The following is a 21,355-nucleotide window of genomic DNA, read 5'->3' as shown; positions in this document are numbered from 1 at the left end:
TGTATTGCACTTGAGATTATGTATGCAGTCCAACTCACAGCACTACAGTACTACACGTGTGAGAGGGTCTCATATTTCATGTTTGTACAGGGTCTCACAGCTCTCTTGAGATGGACCTGGTGTTACTCACCACTTTGCCAGCAGAGCTGTGATTGAAATAGTTAGCTAGAAGTAGAGGATGAATGGACAAATGGCAAATTTATAACAAATAAAAGTGAATAGATATTATAAATGGTTATTCAGTTGAAATTATGTTGACTAAATGCGTTGGTAATAAGCATATATGCATGTAAAATATAAGGATGAGATCCACAATAAAACTAGAGAATATGTGGAAAAGAAGTCATGCTTTTACATTTTGGATAACTTGGAATGTAGTTCACAATTTTAAAGACTAAAAATTATGAAAAAAACAAGCCTTTGTGTGAAACAGATGAACCCTAATTCAAACTTTCTCTGTTCCAGAAGCATCTTTAATTTCTACCCTCTTTTGTTCATTCTCTTCAGATGCCAGTGACAGCAGCCACGAGTCCCAGGTTGGCTTGATCAGGGAAAGAGAGAGAAAGACTGTGGTTCCTCCAGCTGTCATCTCCACTGTCACCGTCCTCAGCCTGATTGCCCTAGTTGGTATTCTCATCTACTGGAGGTCAGTATTTCTGCAGATTTAAAGATGTAAATGACAGACATGACAGAACAATGTATTTATATATGTTGCACATAGAGAGGAACATTATCATTCCATTATTACCTAAATTACACATTACTGTGAGATTAATTTTGCTCTTCTACACTGATAATGTAGTCCAAATCTAAGAGAGATACATGACAAATGGGTACCACAAGCACTTTTCTATTGTCTGCGGTGCATCTACAGCAGTGTTCAAATAAAGGGGATCATGAGAGGTTCTTATCAAACTGTGGTACAACACAATTTGTAGTCCATCAGAAGGGTATGCATCATAATATCATGCATGGTTGAAATGATTTTCATACAAACAACTTAAAGATGTGTGGTATTTGAATGTGAATTCTGACTATTGCAGTTCAAGTCTTCAATGCTGTGATATAGGCTCATGATGATAATAATAATAATAATAATAATAATAATAATAATAATAATAATAATAATAATAATAATAATAATAATAATAATAATTTTGTGCCCTTCAGAGATTTTTTTGTCTTTGGAAAATTCTCAATCATTCATTCAGTCTGAGAGCAAAGTCATCAAAGTCAGAGGGAAATATCATTCTCATTCTATGAAATCTTTAAGATATGTTGAAGCTTGGTCATTGAGAGCTTTATATGTTAGGAGAAGAATATTAAATTCTATTCTGAATTTAACAAGTAACCTAAAACCAAAGAAGCATTATTTCTCCTGCTAGAGCTCTCGCTGCAGCATTTTGGAATTATGGATCAGCTTCAGGCTTTTCAGGACAGCCCAGTAATAAAGAATTACAGTAGTCCCATCTTAAAGTAACAAATGCATAGACCAGTTTTTCTGCATCACTCTGAGACAGGATGTTCCTAATTTTGGCAATATTACAGATGAAAGAAGGCAGTCCAAGAAACATGTTTATATGTCAGTCAAAAGATAGATCCTGGTCAAAAATAATTCCGAGCGTCTTTGCTGTTGTACTGGAAGCCAAGGCAGTGTCATCTAGAGTAATTATGACAGTATAAGTAATTATAATTAGACTGTGTTGCCCTGAAGCACTCAAAAAAAACTACTAAAAACTTCAGTTTTGTCTGAATTAATAGGCAGAAATTTCAGTCATCTGGGTCTTTATGTCTTTAAGACATTCTTGTAGTCTAACCAACTGATTGGTTAATCTGGTTTCATAGATAAGTATATCTGAGTATCATCAGCATAGCAATGGAAAGTCATCCCATGCTATCTAATAATGTTACCTAATGGAAGCATGTATAAATTGAAAATAATCTGCCCAAGCACGGAACTTTGCAGAACTCCATTACTTACTCTGGTGTGCAAAGAAGATTCTTGTTTACATGAACAAACTGAAATCTGTCATATGACTGTGACTTAAACCAGCCCAATGCAGTTAATTTAATCCCAATGACATATTCGAGCCTTGGCAATTCAATGTTGTGATCAGTTGCATCAAATTGTAGTACTAAGATACAAGAGGACAAGCACAAACACAAGTCCACCATCAGAGGCCAAGAGGAGATCACTGGCAGCTTTCGCCACTTCTGTGCTCGAACCCTGACTGAAATTCTTCAAACTGATTACTAGTGTAAATGGTCACAGGGTTGAACTGCAACAATTCTTTAAAGAACTTTAAACATAAAAGGGAGATTGGATCAAGAATATTTTTTTAAAGTAAAGGTTTAGTCATCACAACTTTAAAACATAGTAGATACATAGTAGATCAAACAAGGATTGATTGATCAAATTCAATATGGAAGGGTTTATTAAGGGAAAACCCTTCTGTTTGGGACTAAAATACACATTGATAGTTTAGATTAAGCCATGGTTGTCATCTCAGAGAGCTCAACAAGACAGAAACAGTCTAAACAGAAATCAGGTTCCACACACACCTCATCCTACTATTGTAACATGATGATACATTAGTTACAATAATAGATGAGTACAAAGTCATACCTTCTGAAGCAAAACTACCACAAAATTAGTTCGGAGCACTTTGGCAGGTGTGATCCCGTTTCAAAGTAGTTTGTATTTTTGTAATTGGTCTCTGTCTATGATGGTATTAGAAATCTTTCCCCAAGGATCGTTAAAATGCAGACACACACACAGGGAGGTTTGTCAAATAGAGAGTGCCATATTTTCCTCCAAAGCTTAATCTCTCCAATCATGGGCTCATTCACAGTCTTACATTGTGCTCTGTTTTTAATTCAATTCAATTAAATTTTATTTATATAGCGCCAGATTACAACAATTGTCATCTCAAGGCACTTAAGTAATATAGTCCAATTCAAGCCAATTGGAATTCAATTCATTGTAATCATAATCCAATTAATTCATATAGAGCCAATTCAAAAATTAATATCCTAGCTAAGGAAACCAACAGATTGCACCGAAACTTGTCTTCAGTCCAATCTCCCGTCCTGAGCGTGCCTGAGGCGACTGTGGAAAGGAACGACTCCCTTTTAACAGGAAGAAACCTCTGGCAGAACCAGACTCAGGAAGGGTGGCCATCTGCCTCGACCAGCTGGGGTTTGAGAAGACAGAAAAGATGGAAAAGAGGGGGGAAAAACACCATAACGCCATTCAAAGGATATCTGTTGGAACAGGGAAACACAAGTTAATAACCACAGTAATGTCACATGTACATAAAATCAATTGTGAAATTAAACAGGGGGAAAAAGAGAGCAAAGTGAGGAAAGGTGTGACAGATGAGGTCCCCCAGCAGTCTAAGCCTATAGCAGCTTAACTATGGGATGTTTCAGGATTACCTGAGCCAACTATAGGCTTTATCAAAAAGGAAAGTTTTAAGCCTAATCTTAAAAGTGGAAAGGGTGTCTGCTTCCCGGACATTTACTGGCAGCTTATTCCACAAGAGAGGGGCCTGATAACTGAAGGCTCTACCTCCCATTCTACTTTTAGAAACTCTGGGAACAACAAGTAAACCTGCAGTTTGGGAGCGAAGTGCTCTGTTAGGAAAATATCTTACAATGAGATCTTTAAGATATGATGGAGCTCGGTCATTAAGAGCTTTATATGTGAGAAGAAGAATCTTAAATTCTATTCTGAATTTAACAGGGAGCCAATGAAGAGAAGCTAAAACTGGAGAAACATGATCTCTCCTGTTAGTTCTCATCAGAACTCTGGCTGCAGCATTTTGGATCAGCTGGAGGCTTTTCAGAGAATATGTGGGACAGCCCAATAATAAGGAATTACAGTAGTCCAATCTTGAAGTAACAAATGCATGGACTAGTTTCTCTGCATCACCCTGAGACAGGATATTCCTTATTTTAGCAACATTACGAAGGTGAAAGAAGGCAGTCCTAGAAACCAGTTTTATATGTGCGTCAAATGATAAATTCTGGTCAAAAATAACTCCAAGGTTCCTCACTGTAGAACTAGAAGCCAAGGAAATACCATCTAGAGTAACTATATAACTAGACAATTTCTCCCTGAAGCGCTCAGGTGCAAAGAGAACAACTTCAGTTTTGTCTGAATTTAAAAGCAAACAGTTCTGAGTCATCCAGGTCTTTATGTCTTTAAGACAGGCTTGTAGTCTGATAAACCTATTGGTTTCATCTGGTTTCATAGATAAGTACAGCTGAGTATCATCAGCATAACAATGGAAATTTATGCCATGCTGTCTGATAATGTTACCTAATGGAAGCATGTATAAAGTAAAAAGAATCGGTCCAAGCACAGAACCCTGAAGAACTCCATGACTTACTCCAACGTGTGAGGAAGATTCTTCATTTACAAGAACAAACTGGAATCTATCAGATAAATATGACTTAAACCAGCCTAATGCAGTTCCTTTAATCACAATAACATGTTCAAGTCTCTGTAACAGAATGCTGTGATCGATTGTATCAAATGCAGCACTGAGATCCAACAGGACAAGCACAGAAACAAGTCCGCTATCAGAGGCTAAGAGGAGATCATTGGTAACTTTCACCAGTGCTGTTTCTGTGCTATGATGCACTCTGAATCCTGACTGAAACTCTTCAAACAGATTATTTCTATGTAAATGATCACAAAGTTGAACGGCAACTATTTTTTCAAGAACATTAGACAAAAAAGGGAGATTGGATATAGGTCGATAATTAGCCAACACTTCTGAATCAAGAGTAGGTTTTTTAAGTAAAGGTTTAATTACAGCGACCTTAAAAGTCTGAGGTACATATCCTATCAACAAAGACCGATCAAATCCAATATGGAAGTGTCAATTAAGGGGAAAACCTCCTTGAACAGTCTGGTTGGGATTGGGTCTAGTGGTTTAGAAGAGACTATTGCTGTTGTTAGCTCAGAAAGATCAACCGGGCAGAAGCTATCTAAATACAATTCAGGTTCGAAAGGTACTTCTAAAGCTGCTCTACTTGATGATACATCAGTGATAATAGTGGGAAGGATTCCATTAATCTTCTCTCTGATAGAAACAATTTTATTGATGAAGAATCTCATTAAATCATCACTGCTGAGAGTTAAAGGAATACATGGCTCAACAGAGCTCGGACTCTTTGTCAGCCTGGCAACAGTGCTGAAAAGAAACCTGGGATTATTCTTATTCTCTTCTATCAATAATGAATAATAAGCAGTTCTATCTTTACGAAGTGCTTTCTTATACGTTATTAAACTATCTTTCCAGACTAATTGAGATTCTTCTAAATTAAAGGAACGCCACTGTCTCTCCAGCTTTCTTGCAGTCTGCTTTAAAACACGCAGCTGTGAATTATACCAAGGAGCCAACCTCTTCTGACTGATTACCTTCCTTTTCAGAGGGGCAACATTGTCCAGTGTTGTACGCATTGAAGCTATAGTGCTGTCAACAAGAGAGTCAAGTTCTACTGGAGTAAAATTTAGGTAGCCGTCCTCTGTCATATTCAGACAGAAACTCAGAATATTTGTGTGTGTGTGTGTGTTCACCAAGGCTCTCACAAACACTGCTGTGCCTCCTGTTTTATCCTTTCATACCACTAACAGTGAACTGCAGAAAGGCTTTCCCCTGTTTCCACCACTTGATTTTCATTGCCAAGTATGGATTTGTTTAAAAAAAAACATTAGGAGATGCTGTTTTTCATTTCTTTGGACATCCAAATGCAGGATTTTGAGATAACAACATTAAACCCATTTAGAAAATCCAATAGTCTTTGTTCTTCTCGTCCTAAAACATCTTGCAAACCTTGTGACCAATTTAAACCATGAAATAAGCAACTTTAGAAATCCGATCACAGACAAGCTGTCTTGCAGTCATATTTTAGTCATATTTTTCACAAACCCAACACATCTTATCTGTCATGCTGGAGATTTAACATGTTCTTGTTGTGCACTCTGCTTGTTGTTGTATCACCAAGATTGAGCAGTACTAAGCTGGTAATAATCTTTGGACCAGTGGATTAATCTTTAGTGAAGGATGCGTCTTGGTTGAAGCCCTTTCAGCACCCACTTAGTCGAATGTGTCTAGAGAGGGTCAATATATAGAAAAGGACATCTGCCTGATTATCTTAGGCATAAGGAGTTGTGTCAGTGTCTTATAACGGTAGCGGCAGGACGCCAAATCTGCACTAATCTTACTGTTATTGTGTCCATTTTTGCTCCCATGTGACAAGACAGTGCTCATTTGGACACAGCTGTGCATTTTAGGTCAAGCAGATTTAGGGGACTTTAGTTGACTGTACAAGATTGCAATAATGATAGAGAAGCACAAAAATGACCATGCAGAGCATATATCATCTTTACAAAAATGACCCGTATTCTCAACTGAAAATTTGTACAATAAACATTCCTTTAATGTATTAATAGTTTCAGGCACTAGTTTAAACTCCTCTTATGCTACATTTTGTAAATTATGATCCCACTTAAACTAAACTAAACTAACTAAACTAACTGAAGATAATGTAGGGTATAGCAGGGCTGCCATGTGATTTAGAAGTCTCTAATTAATGGGCATTCTCAGCTGGAACAGCCAAAATCTTGAATCCGAGGCTTCAGAAAGTTCACATACTAATTGGTGACATCACACTGGTTACAAGTTCATCGATTTTTTTTTTTTATAAACATAGTAACATTATGAATATGGTAACAGAGATTGAAAGGCAGAGATTCTCCTGATTCTAAATAATATTTTTGATTTGACCAAAGAGACAAAATGGTTTCTTCCAAAGATAAGTGCAGCTGCCAGGATGAATCAGGCTGTTTAGGGTCGGTGTCAACATAACACCCAGCACTTTTTGAAATTACTCCAAATGAATAGAGTGTATGCAGCCAATATACATGAAGCCAAATTTAGAAAAGGCGTTGCAGTCAGCATCTATTCTTCAAAGTGCACAAAGTTGGAAATCTCTGAACTTTTCAGAAAGGCACTTGAGCTATGATGGTGTTTTTTAAAATATTTTTTTATTATTATTCAGGCAACCAAACATAGGAAGAATGGTCACCCTAGTAACAAAGAAAATGGAAGATAAGCTTCTCTGTGTGTCTGTCTGTCCCAATGATATATCTGGCATGAGTAATCAGAAAAGTAAAGTTGTGAAATGGAAATGGACTGCAGTCTGTCCCTCAGGTGACAGGTTACACAGGAGCTCTGAAGAACTGAATATATCCCTGAACCCACTGAAATAAGCCCTATTCAAAATTGTCCCTTGTTTAAGACCTGCCATTGGTTTCAAAATTGCTCAAGAATGCGATATGCATTGAACTGCTATCTCTGACAGATCTTTGTCATACACCGACTTTTCCTAGCATTACCGCTGTCAGATTAAGTTGTGACTGGCTAAGCTTTTGTTATTATAAGCACAAGCTTGCTCTGTTAGGTGCTCATGATGGGGAATTTTTTTTTACAAATAGTAAACTGACAAAGATGATACAAAACAAAGGGGTAAAGCTGTTTTATGATAAATAGCAGTTAAAGTGGGCATGTAGATTAGACACTGTTGAAATAATGTTGTCATTGAAAGAAAGAAAAAGAATTGTCAGTTTTTTTATAATGCCGTCAGGCTGGACTTCCCAGGGCTTGGCCAGTGCTTTTTTGCCAGAGAGGGGTACTTTATGGACATGGACCTTTAAGCAGCTGCAGCTATTCTCTTAGTTTTGGCCTGACTTCTTTCTGAGTTTCTTGTATAGCACATCAATATCACCAGATTAAATGTTGATAGTGACAACCATATGACCGTATATTTTGACTACTATAGTTTATTATATTAGATGCCATCTGAAAGATCAAACCTCATGACAAATTTTCTACAGATGTCTTGCTCTGCTTGTTGAGTTTCACAGATCTGTAACTACAGTAAGACTTTTTCCTAGAATTGGCATGAATTAGCATTTCAACAACAAATACTTAATATACCTTTAACAAGAACTTTGCCTTTAAAAGCTGAGCAGTAACAGAAATGTCAGTGTTAGACACTTGAGTGGACAATAAAAATGAGGGCACAATCAGTGGGAATGAAGTTGTTCAAGTACAGTCAAGAACCTTCTAAAAGGTTCTTAGCAACCATATGACTAATCCAGTGTGAAGGTGCCACTGAACCCCACGTCGTCTTCAGTAAGCCTGTGTAGCCTGTCTTTACACTGCCCATGTGGCAGTGTAAAAGCACTTTGAGATGCCAGCTAGACTAGATAAGCACTATACAAATACAGTCAGTTTATCATTTTACTCATTGGGAGATGATTTGTGTTTCTCCACAGTATTGTTTTTTAATCTCAGAGTTCAACTGTCTGTCTGTGTGCTGATAATCTGTAATGTCCATTACAGGCCAAAATGGCACAGGTTCATCACATCGTGTCCTATCTATTCAAAAATAAGCCAAGGATTTGCAGAATATTTTTTATTTCTATTTTTTTTTGTTACCTGTTTTTCTGGGAAGACTACCATGCTTTTGCATAAATCTGGGCTATAGGTTAATCACATAAAAGCCAAAAGCATCTTCTGCCTGTGGGGTTTTGTTGGTTTACTCTTTTTTCTCTTCAATGTTTCTATAGTTTGTATTTAAATTCAACACAACATTGCTTCTCTAAAGGTTTTTATGTTTAAAACATAGATAATTCACAATGATATATCTTGGTCACAGTCACAGCACTGTATGAATTTGAAGATGAAATTAGGTGACTAGAGCAAAATATTTTATTTAAAAAAGATTTTAAATAAAATATTTAAAAGATATAAAATGTGTTTGTTTGTCTGCAGAGTGTGTTTTCAGACGGCTCACTTTTACATTGATGACATCCCATCGCCCAGAGTCTTTGCTGGAAAGTCCACTGCTGCGTTAACATGTGGTAACTCATGCACTCAGACACACAATAATTTCAGCTCTTATCTGTAATCTTTTCAAAATGTCTTTACTTGAATGATATATGTTTATGATTTTCTTTCACTCACAAGGTGTAAATTTCAAATTTTAAGTTCTCAGAGATATTCTCATATCTTAGAAGGGAATTCACTTAAAAAAATACGACATTTCACTACAAATATACAAATCAGAAACAATTTTGATGATCTGGAAAGTGTAAAAATAAATGTATATATATATAATGTAATATATAAATAAACAAATAAACAAGCAGTAATTCTTATTTTTAAGTTGACTTTTATTTCTTTCTTTACTGGTTGGGGAAAATATTCAAATTTATTGGCTTAAGGTGGTGTTCATTAATAGATGCTTATTAAATGCCTTGTGGCTTGTAACAGTGTTTTGATGCAAACGAGTGCTAAATCGTTGCCTGCATTCAAAACTTGAGAGTGCTGTAATTTAAAACTTCCAGGTCCTGTTGATTGTATTAATGTTAGCGACATACTGTATGCATAATTTCCATCGGATATTAACAATTAGTTGACAAGGACTGCAAGAGTGAGGCAGGCTCAGAGGCAGGATCAGAGGCAGGCTCCCACATACCTGTAGCTACCCCTTTCATCGAGGCAGGGAAAAGTAAAATGACAGAGGCAAAAATAGATAAAATGTTGGTGCATACTTCAAATTAATTTTTTACTGCAACCAAAGCCATTTGTACTATATATAACTGGATGAGAATCAATAAGAGAGTGATATCGACAATGGAACCAGAATTGCTAAATTTTTAACAATTCCCCTACCAGGTAGACAGCATTGGTCTAAAAGCTATCACGTGACCATATACGCTGTACTATGTGTGCCGTGTCTTAAAGGGACATGAACACAGCCTACCTACACACACAGCCAAAAGACGAAAAAAACCTTTTCTTTTCTTTTTTAAACACCAAATATACCGACATGGGCAAAATGAATTCGGTTATAGTCATAACTTTCGGTATCAACAAGTTTTCGGTATATCGCCCAGCCCTAATGCATGTCTCAAATACTTGTAATATTCCCTGGAATTTTCTCTGTGCAAATGTTTGACTTGAAGGGCTGCAAGAATAGCTGAGATCTCATCGGCAGGAGAAGACATTTCTTTGTTCAAAATTTGATGGAGCTCAGTGTAGTCATTTCTGACACTTGCAGGTAATGACTGGATGAACTGGAGCATTTAGAGTTGGTCCACACAAGTTTAACTTAGTCCCTCTGAGTTGCATGGGGAAGATCAGTTGTGCAGTATGCTCAGTGATGGTGATCAGTAATACTCATCTTTCCAGTTGTTGTGTGTGTTCCATTGTATTAACACAAGATGAGATAGCATTGTTTAGTTCTTTTTTCACGTGTAACCTTACAGACACCCATCTGGAGTTGATATTCAAGGTTTTCAAGATTTGCACTTTGTTCTTTCAGTTCAGATTATGTTGATTATTTTATACTTTTATTTTATATCATTATTTTATACCTTGCTTAACAGTTGATCTACGAGCATAACTGTACAGATGAAGTACTGTGTCGATTATTTCAATTCAATTCAGTTTTGTTTATGTAGCGCCAAATCACAACAAAAGTCATCTCACGGCACTTAAATAATATAGTCCAATTCAAGCCAATCAGAGTTCTAATCATTATAATCATAAGCCAATCAAATCCAATTAATTAAATGCAAAAGTAGTCTAATTCATACACACAGATCCAATTAAAAAACAATTTCTTAGCTAAGGAAACCAACAGATTGTACCGAAACTTCTCTTTGGCCCAATCTCCTGTCCTGAGCATGCCTGATGCAACTGGAGAGAAACGACTCCCTTTTAACAGGAAGAAACCTCTGCCAAAACCAGACTCAGGAGGAGTGGCCATCCGCCTCGACCAGCTTATTTCTTTTGTACCGTAACCATTGTTGCTAGTCTTGTTCTACATCTTACTAAGGCATTTTATGTTAAGAACCCTCTGAACAAACGTGTGTTAAGACAAAAGAATAGAGAAATTTAGTTTTTTTAATTGAAACTCTCAAGATTTGAATTGAATAGTGAGTACACTAGAAAAAAATGGCGATCTAATTCCCTTAAAATAAGTGTTTTTTTCATGACTGCATTTATCTGGATCAAACATTCTGTGTTTTTATCTGTATCCCAAGGTCTTCAAAGCAGAAACTCTGAGATCTGCTCTGATGTATGGGTGTATATATATGTGTGTGAGTGTATATATATGTATATGTGTATTTACATTTTAATTTTGTTGAATCTTTCAGATGAGAGAACAACTTTTCCAGTGAAAGACTTTGTCAAACATGTTGCCGAGCTTCACAGCACCCAGGGCTTCAAGCAAGAGTTCGTGGTAAAAGCATTTTTATTTGCCTGACTAGTGTTGTGGTTGTGAGTGTTGTCATCTTGTCTACAAGCTGCATAATGAATTGTAACTGTGTCATGTACTGCCTTCATGAAGAATGGCAACAATATTTGACTGATCTAAATCCTGTAATCATAATGTACCTTGTAACAATAAAAGCAAATGTTGCAGTCCCACTCATGTGGTATGAGTAGCACCCATTAAGTCAAGTGAGGAACATGTCAGTAGTTTTGTGCCTGTTGACCTGCTGTACAACACTCACTAAACGTATCAAAGTTTGTTTTGCTCTGAGGCTTCCACTGAAAAGAAAATTAAAACAAAGGCATCATAACTAGGCTTTCCAGTGTTTTGCTTGTTGGGTTAAAGTATTTCAGGATGATGGTAGCAATTCATTGTCAACATTCCTCTTAAACAATAGTGTCACGAAGGTTAGCTGGGGTTGCTGTGGTGTGGCTTGGAGGTGGAGGTAGGACCCGGATGCAGATATATGTGGAATATATATACTTGGAAAACAAAACCGTGAACTATGACTATGGTTGATAAATATGGAAACAAACTTGACAAGACCAACCTTAACACAGGAATGACGGTGAAGATCTGGCAAAGTGTATGGGGAAACCTGGAAACTAAATACTGAAGGGAGGTGAAGTGAGTGAAGCTGATGACCAAGAGTGACTGTGGGGAAACATGGCAAAAACTAATGACTAAACACATAACCTAAAACATGAAAACAAAAACTATAATCATGACAAATAGAAATATTTGCTCAGAACTGACATAAAAGAACACAGGATGTAAATGATTGCTAATTGGAATAAATTATTTACTCATTGATTTATTTTTTTCTAATTATTGTATTTTTTGTTGCACATCACAGTTTGTTCCACTTTGTATCAGTGCCAAAATGCTCAATTTTCCCAATGGGCTGGCTGTAGCATAATCTCTACTTTTAGATCAAATTGTGTGGAGTTATGGCTTTCTTTCTGTGCTGTTTTTTCATTTTAAATTTTTTCCTTCTTTTCGGTGTTGTCATGGAAACATCCTTTTGACTCACTGCTTCCTCACCCTCATCATCAGTCACTGAAGAAGAGTTATGAGGTAAGATGCTCTCCTCCAAACTAATCTGTGTAGTCTGTAGAATCACTGATGGATGCTGGTCATGTGGAGAAGAAAGTTCCCTCTTGCAATTCTATTGTTTTACTCTCAAGGACATAATCCTCTGTTCTTGACCTGTGGCCATATTCTCAAAGGATCTTAGGGCTAAAAGTGGCTCAGAACTAGCGAATTTAGTAGAAACTGCTAAAAATAATGGTTGTGTCAGTCTAAAATTTAGGACTCCTAATTTTTTTCTCCAAGAGCAATTCACAAAAGATTTTTGGCCTAACAGTTGCACCTAACTCTAGTAGAGCTTAAAAGTCCTCGAGAGGACTCCTAACTCAGTAAGACCTATTCACAAAGACTCAGAAAATGGCTGCAGTGAGACAGAATAACGTCCCCCTGATCAGTCCAGAGACAAAATATTTGGCAAGACTACGAAAAATGCAACTTTGCAATGCCGACGATTTAAGAATATTGCAACTATCAGTCAGCCGTGCCATAAACCAAACTATCACCGCGTTCTCTGGACCACATGTTATACAACAGTTTATCCGGTTTCTTTTGGATAATCAGCAACTACACAAGATCAAAGCCAACTTTATGGCAATTGCAGGCATGCCCGATGTGGTCGGTGCTATTGACAGGACGCATGTCGAAATAATTGCGCTATCAGTAGACGAGGACGTGTTTGTCAATCGAAAGAAAGTCCACTTTTTGATACAAATTTTAACTGATGTTGTTGTGTAGTATCTGATATTTACCACCTGTGCAAAGTTGTTTTGGGAAGTGAAAAGAAGTCCAATAACTACTAGCTGTGTAGGGGAGTCTTGGGATAAATCAGGACATTTTAGGAATAACATACTCCCCTGCTAGTTTGTCCAAGAAGAGACTCAATAGATACGCACACACCATATCCGGGCTTTGTGCTTGGTGATGGGAACATACAACATCTTCAAGGTCACTAAGAACAGGCAGATTCTACTTAATGAAGAGCTGCACCCACAGTAAATCAGAGATTTGGGGGAAACCGGGCTTGACGCATTTCTCCAGACTTGATGCATCAATCTGTAATTCTGATACGGACCTGGCTGACAATAAAAGGTTCCTGTGTTCGACCAAGTCTGTGTCAGCAGAGTTCTTCCTGCATCATCTACACACAGACATCCCCCAATACACCACAGTTGCAAAGTGGCCTAGATCTACCCATGATTCACGTATTTTAATGGAGAGCGGTCTGAGGCAGCTTTTTGAGAGGCACTATGTACCAGTTGGATTGCTAGGTGACAGTGGCTATCCCTGCAAGACGTGGCTGTTGACACCCTATCTCAATCCACAACCAGCAGCGCAGTTATAACATGTAAATGATTACTCAGATTACGTTTAGCCCCATGCGTAAAAACATTGTATTGGCTCGTTGTCGCCTTTTATTTTATTTGAATCCATATTTATTTTTGTTTACCCAGAGCCAAATTTCCCCTAAACAATCCCTCTCCTCTCCAGCACAAACTGGGCCAGCAGTAATAATTGGTACTAGGACCAATTGGGCCCTCGCTTGCGTTTGACGGTGTCTTCACTTGCTGCACTCATCATGAAGGAGTACTCTAACGGCTGATATTTAAAGGGTTTAAATGCTGGAAATATGCTCATTGAATAGTTGATCATTTGCTGGGTGCAAATTAATTACCTTGTTGATTTAATGCAATTGTAGGCTATTTGTATTGTTTGCTTTCTCTCTCTCTCTTTAACGTGCATAACGTCATTATCGTAGTCTGCACAAACTTGTCATCATGCGTGTATTCTGCTAACCGCACTGTCCATAACTATTTGATAGGAGTTCATTTGTAGCCTAGGCTATTTCCTCGTTTTTCGTTGATTTAGTGGGCTTGTTTGTGGGATGTTGCGGAAGAGTTTCGCCGAGACACTAGCTCACCTGCTCTGCCTTGGTTTTCAAGCCTCACCTGGCTTACTCATCTTGACGCCAAAGTTGCCCGTTTATACGCCAACAATGTGGTCCGACAGGCTATACATCTGGTCCGTGTTTGACGGGACTCTCCTGTCGCTTGCTCGCCAATCTGTGACGGGACTTCTCCAGTACTCAGCTGTGGAGCTCCTGAGACTGCGCTTCCACCTACCTGATCCTCCATCGACCGCACTACACCTCCACCCAGACATCGCTTTCCTCCCCTGTCGGAGATGGACTCTTCAAAACCAATCAAGTCCATCTGGTCTAACTCCCGTCGCTCTTCACCTAACACCGGCTGTGCTGTCCTGCCTTTTCCCTATGATTTCATTTGCACTGTGTAATTTTAATATCATTGCTTGTGTTACATTGTTTTTAACCTATGTACAGTGACCTTGAGTGTCCAGAAAGGCGCCTATAAATAAAATGTATTTATTATTATTTATATTTATGTATTATTTATTATTATATTTATTATTATTAAAATGACTGTATATACCCTATACACACAATGACCACAAACAACTTCTCCTTTAAAATAGTGCAATAGAATTTATTAAAATTGGCATAGTGATTAAATCAAAGGTGCTTTCATTAACAGACACTATTGTCTACTGAGCTAATACTATTTACAAAATAAACAAGCAATGGGAGAAAGACCATTAGTCTGTGTGCCTTTGTGTGAGTGTGAATGTGTGAATGTGTATATTGGAGATGAGGGGAGGACACTGAGACAAAATGGCAGCCGTGATCATGTGATGGTGAGGGCACAAGATGGCAACTGTGAGCATGTGCTCACTAAGTCATGTGTTAGCCAGGGAAGCTACAACAAAAGGGATGTGTAGCCACCTTGTTACCTGGAGATCTGTGGTCTCTTTGTCTCTGCAAGCACATTTGCCAACATGTGAAAGTGAGAGGCAAATATGATACACCACGACAAAAACACCAAATGTTCAAATCAAGTGTTTCATTATATTGATTTGTAGAAATATAGAAATATGCCATACATAGTGAAAATCTCTGCATGTGCCTTCATAGAAGACAGTGGACTAAACCATGGTGAGGTATCAGGAGGGGGATTCCTAACTTAGTTTTTTATTTTAAAAGTTTCATTGTTTTTGTCTATTGCATCTATGATTAGCACGACTAACAATAGATCATAGGTCATTACTGTTTAAGTTTCAGTGTTTACAATTACATTTACAGGAGGAGACTTTTTCCCCAAGAATCAGAGGTCCAGATTCACTTGTTCCACTGTGATTTCATTCTATTCCCCTCTTATATACTCTTTACTTTGTGTATGTGTGTTTTTCTTGAAGGTACAGGCATGCACAGTGGACATGCGGATGACCACCGACCGCTCCAACCAGCCTGACGAAACTAAGAATATTTACACCAATGTCTTAGCATGTGAGTACACATCAGCAGTATAATAATTTGTTGTATAGATCCTGAGAAAGGAGTCAATGTTAAACAAAAGAAAACAATCATTAAACAGAGGATGTGATCTCAGGTATCACCTTTTCAGCACGGACAATGCACCATTGTTTCTCCTACCCAGAGAGCTTCACAACCATTCACAACTTAGATCCTGTGACCAAAAGTCGCCCTTTCAGGCAGGTTGACAATTTATAGGTGATGATGACTCAAACGACATGTATATTGGCCAGGGTGTTCAGTTACATATGTCAGTGTAATGGCCCTCTCTGCTTTTTAGCTAACCATCTAGTTTAGAACTGAATAACTCCACTTGCCCTTATTCAATATCTTATGATATAGACCATAACATGTGAGAGCTATAGAATTTTATGGAATTATATTTGTGTAAATTTAAAACATCATCATGGTTTCACACAAGTCACAAAGTAATGGAAATAAATGCAACTAAACAAATGAGACAGAATTGTGATACATATATCAATACATAGATAAACAGTACAAAAATGTTTACTGAGGGAAAAGGCACACAGTAAACCCCTGCGCGGGACTGTTTTCTTCATCCCGTTCCCGCCCGCTCCCACTGAATTTCTGACCACTCCCGCCCGCTCCTGCAATGTGTATGTCCACTCCCGCCCAAAAACTTTGAGAATTTATGCCCGCAAAATAATAGAAATGCATTGATTTTGTGTCTTCTCCCGTCCCGCAGGAGTTAACACGTCATTTTATAGGCTATTGATAAAGAGATTCATGGACAATTGAGAAACTTCTCCAAATGTCAGACTTGCCTTGCTTTGTCTTTGTGCTGTAAAGACCTTCTTTGAGCTTCCTTTCCACATCATTTATTGACATCCTGTCGCTACATTCCAATCCCGCAGTGTTTTCTTTTATCCGCCCGCTCCCTCCCGCAGCAAAGTTCATACCGCCCACTCCAGCGAGATTTGAGTTGGGACCCAATCCCAATGCAGCCCTCTAGCACACAGCACCTTCAACCATGTGCCTTTGTTCGATATTAGATTGACCAGCTACTTTTAACTTCACAATAACAACTTTTAACTTTTACAAGAACAGGACAGTACCTCAATAAAACAATTTTATCACTACCTGGGAGGGTTGATATTACTTGGTTCTATCAGTCTTCAAGATGTGTGTAAACTGAAACTTAGCTTACTCACAGCTAGATGTCACTGACACTCATCAGTTTACATGGGTATTCTGGAAAAAATTTATGAATTGATCAGAAAGTAGGCCTTATGCCAAACACTGCAATCCTCTTCTCTTGCTGCTTCAGCTCCTCCTCCTTTGCACAGCCAATAGTCTTGGACACTACAACCAGCCTCCCCTGATCATCCTTGGTACACAACAGCACTGTACTGACTTCCTTGAAGAGGCTGGTTGCTGAGGCTAGCATTGGAGCTCAACCGAAAGGTGCTTTCACACTAGCCAAGTTTGGTCTGAACCAGAGTTTCTTTCCTTGGATAGTCCCTGTCCGTGGGTAGGTGTGAAAATACTGTGTACTGTGGTGCGGACCAAACAAGCAAACTCTAGTCTGCCTGAAAACATGGGTCTTGGTTCACTTTCAAATTAACCCCACGCATTGTCCAGCAAATCAAAGAGAGGAAGTGCCATAGAAAAAAATTGGAAAATGTCTTGTGTCAGATGAAGAAGTGAAGAGGTTCAGGCTCTTATTGATATATGTTCAGAAGACTATATATACCGTGGGTGCTTGTGACTATAGGGTTATTGTTTGTTGTGAGCAAGCCAGTCGAAGGGGATGGATTTCCGTTTTTTGGTCCTTCTCAAACATTGAATCTGGTTTTCTTTTTCCTCATGCTTTTTTCCTCAGTGCTCATTTCGGGCAACACCACCCCAAAGAAGGAGCTGTTTTAGCTGCATGACTTTTAAAAGTGCAGTGTGAAAGTAAACCAAACCAGATGAAGGTGTGAAATTTTTTGACATTCCCCACCCAATCGAACAGATTCCCTCTGACAATTCAAGTATGAAAGCACCATGAAAGTTCTGGTTCACACCTCAACGCTGAACCAAGCTACTCCTGATCCCCAGTCTTCATTACTTTCCCCAGTCTCCATAATTACCACACAGTTTTGCTGGACAAGGTTCGACTCATGCAAGTGATGTTAAAACCATCTCTGACTCAGCTCCTGCCATGGCTCCTCTGGATAATATCAAACCCTTTCCATTGGGGGTCATTGCGAGTCAGCCAGCTTGTTGCTCCACTACAGGCAGCGATTGCTGAATGAGGTCTTAATCAGACACTCTTGTCCTTTTTGGGCTGAATTTGGAGAAGACTTAGACACTGTCTTAGGCAGTTGCGCAGTTTGAGCTGAATGACAATGGAAAAAGATAAGATATAGCTACCTGGGGTCCACAAAACACTAATATATAATGCAGAACAACTAACAGTGATATTCACTGTTATCTTTTCACAGAATATCTAACCAAATGTAACATCTATTCATGATTTATATCTCTAAAAGTAACCTTGAGAAACTTGAGAAAGTGGTTTCACTCCATGGAGAGGACATCGTGACACATTTGTTGGGTAGTGTGTGTGCACAACCGGAAATGACAGACTCTGACGAACAGCGGAACTTCCACACTGCTCCTTTAACTCTCATTTTCAGTTTTATTAGATTTTTTTCTTTTACTTACTTTTAATATGTCTGCTTTAGTTTTCTATTGCTATTGTGCATTATGTTGTGTACAGTACTTAGGTCAACTATGGTTGTTTTAAATGTGCATTTTGAATGAATTTTGTATGAGTTTGTTTGTTTTGGTTATGATTAGAAAACATCATGGTTAGGGCTAGAACACATACTTGGCCTTTATTCTTAAGTACATAAACAGGAAGGGGGCAGAGAGAGGGCAGAGACATGCAGCATAGGGCCTGGGCCAGCTGCGTCGAGGAACTACAGCCTCTGAACGTGGGGCGCTGGCCTAACCAGTTGAGCTATGTGGTGGGCCATTTAGTCTGTTACATGTTACAATCAAATGTTGTCACTTCCTGGTAGGTGTTAGGAAATAACATCACTTGGTTAGGGTTAGAAATAAAAAACTATTTTGGCAGGGTTAGAAAATGATTGTGGTTAGGGCTGAAATACATTCTTTCTGCATCATCACCATTAACTTAAATTATGCCATTTCTATACGTCACTGCCACCAGAGTTTGTATAGTCTTTTAATGGAATTGTTGGTCACATGTACCTGCATGAACAGAATAATTGTCATATTTTGGGGAAGAGAACAGTCAGTCTGTGGTGTATATATATATGTGTGAGATTGTTGTACACCCTTCGGCTTTGAATGGACCTGTTCTTTTTTTCAGGTGTTTCAAGAAGCGTGGCTTGTCTTATTTAAAAACAAACTGTAACATCAAACACAGAAAATTACAATGTCTTTTGAGCAAGTTTTACATATGTGATAAGTATAACGATCTCTTCTAGTGTCTGCAGTGACTGAAACAAGTTGCAGATGCAGTAAAAATCGAGAGGTTCATGACCGGTTAAAACAACACCAAAGCACCAGGACTGCCAACTATTGTGACATCAGTTACTGTTCATAGGGGGAGCATGGCGAGCATAAACCAAACATTAGCCAGCAGTTTATTTCAGGCTGTGTTTCATGAATTTTTCCAATGTAGAAATAAGTTACATATAGACATTAGGATTTGGAATTTCTGGCCACGTGTTAATGTCCAATGCCCACAGATCTTTGGAAGTTTGCAAAGATACCAGTTGAGACCAACAGTCTTTAAATAAAGATTAAGTTAATTTGTTATACTCCCAATCACATGACTGGGAGCGATAGCCACTTTAATTGTTTTGCCACTCAGGAGACATCAATTTAAGCACTTTAGACAAGGCCAGAGAAAACTGTGACATAGATATATACCTTTTATTTTCTCTGTAGCAAAGCCTAATGTAGCTTATTTCTCTTTGCCACTGAACTACATTGTTTTCCAATGATATTTATTCCATATTTACATACTGGGTGATTATTTTTGTTTAGTAAAGTAGCATGATTACACACTGTAGTTAATTTTGTTTCATAGACCTTCTTCAACAAATAGTTACCAAAACACCCAATATTAAGCCATTGTTTGAAATAGTTCACAACTGTCCTGTGGTTTGCCTAATGTGTACTAAAAACTACAGAGCAAATTCAGCAATTTTTTTGTTTATTTGCAAAATTTTGCTCATTTTTGACAATGCATTTGCATTAACAAAAATGAAAAATGATTACCACATTTTCAAATGTTTTTCTCCTTCGTAGTGATCTCTTTTCATGGTAGTTTTCTTTATATCTCTCAGATGACCACAGCAGGATGCCGCTTTCACTGCAGGCTTGCAAACAAGGGACGATGACAGACTGCATCAACTACATACATGTAAGCTGTTGGTCTAATTGTCAAGCTGCACAAACTCATGCCTTCATTATTTCACAAAGGCTCATTTTTGATTATTCAGTTTGTGAAACACACAATCTTGTCTTCAGAAAGTCTATGCATATTTCTAAACCACCCAAGTGATGTATTGATGTAATGTTGGTCGTGGGGAACTGCATGGCTCTCCATTATACATGTACCCACACAGCTAAGACCTCTTTCGAAGAATTTTGTTGTTTAGTGAAAGGTAGTGGCCACAAAAAAGGCACCACAGCAGTTACAGCCTCTCCAGAGAGCCAAAGTACAAGTTACGTAGTTCAAAGCATATTGAAGGAGAGAGTGCTTTTACTAACTTTATAAGTGTCTGTGTCTGTACTTTACACTATGATGGAGACTTCATGCCATCAGTCATTTGAAGGTTATTACACTATTTAAAATGAATGATTAAAGAGTGTACAAAGTCTTTGACACTCTTTCCTATGTTGTATTTCAGCCTCCCCTTAACATATGAGGAAAGACTCATTCAGTTTAGTTTGATTTAGAAATTCGTTCGCAAAAGTGTTTGCCTTTTTGGCGAATAACCTTCTGTTTCACTCGGAATAAAATGGTAAATTGATTATGGTTGTGTTAGGTGTTTTACTCCCAAGAACAGGCTGCAAGGAAAAACGCTGCACTGAACACACACACCCTCAAAAAAAACTGCCACATGTGATACCTCAAATGTTGTCAAGCAGAGTGACCATTAAAGAATATAAATGTTCATAACTTGATGTGCCTTTTGACACAGTCTTCTTCAACTTCTTCAATATAAAGCAAGTATGCGTACAACCATGTTGAACAAAAATGTTGTGTTGACATTGTACTATTTAACTGGTGAGAAGTCATCACACATGACATCAAACACCTTTGTATTTTCAATACAAGTGGCTTGAAAGTACCGTTCTCCTGGCAAGCGCCAAACCCAGACTCATCCATCAGATTGCCAGATGGAGAAGCGTGATTCGTCACTCCAGAGAACTCGTCTCCACTGCTCTAGAGTCCAGTGGCGGTGTGCTTTACACCACTGCATCTGACACTTTGCATTGCACTTGGTGATGTATGGCTTGGATGCA

At 38.2% G+C, this 21,355-nt stretch overlaps 1 protein-coding gene across 1 annotated transcript in view; it reads left to right on the top strand.

The window, feature by feature from the left end:
* Nucleotides 1–21,355, top strand: part of ptprz1a (protein tyrosine phosphatase receptor type Z1a) — a 103,238-nt gene that overhangs the window by 66,279 nt on the left and 15,604 nt on the right. Inside the window, exons 14-19 of the mRNA XM_072386460.1 lie at nucleotides 508–646; nucleotides 8,853–8,941; nucleotides 11,246–11,331; nucleotides 12,421–12,441; nucleotides 15,721–15,811; nucleotides 20,170–20,246. Of these exons, the coding sequence (XP_072242561.1) occupies nucleotides 508–646; nucleotides 8,853–8,941; nucleotides 11,246–11,331; nucleotides 12,421–12,441; nucleotides 15,721–15,811; nucleotides 20,170–20,246 (503 nt within the window). The remainder of the gene's footprint in view (nucleotides 1–507; nucleotides 647–8,852; nucleotides 8,942–11,245; nucleotides 11,332–12,420; nucleotides 12,442–15,720; nucleotides 15,812–20,169; nucleotides 20,247–21,355) is intronic.

Source organism: Leuresthes tenuis, unplaced genomic scaffold (assembly GCF_036924035.1).
Source record: "Leuresthes tenuis unplaced genomic scaffold, fLeuTen1.0.hap1 SCAF_5, whole genome shotgun sequence".
NCBI lineage: Eukaryota > Metazoa > Chordata > Actinopteri > Atheriniformes > Atherinopsidae > Leuresthes > Leuresthes tenuis.
This window is presented reverse-complemented; position numbering and strand designations above follow the sequence as displayed.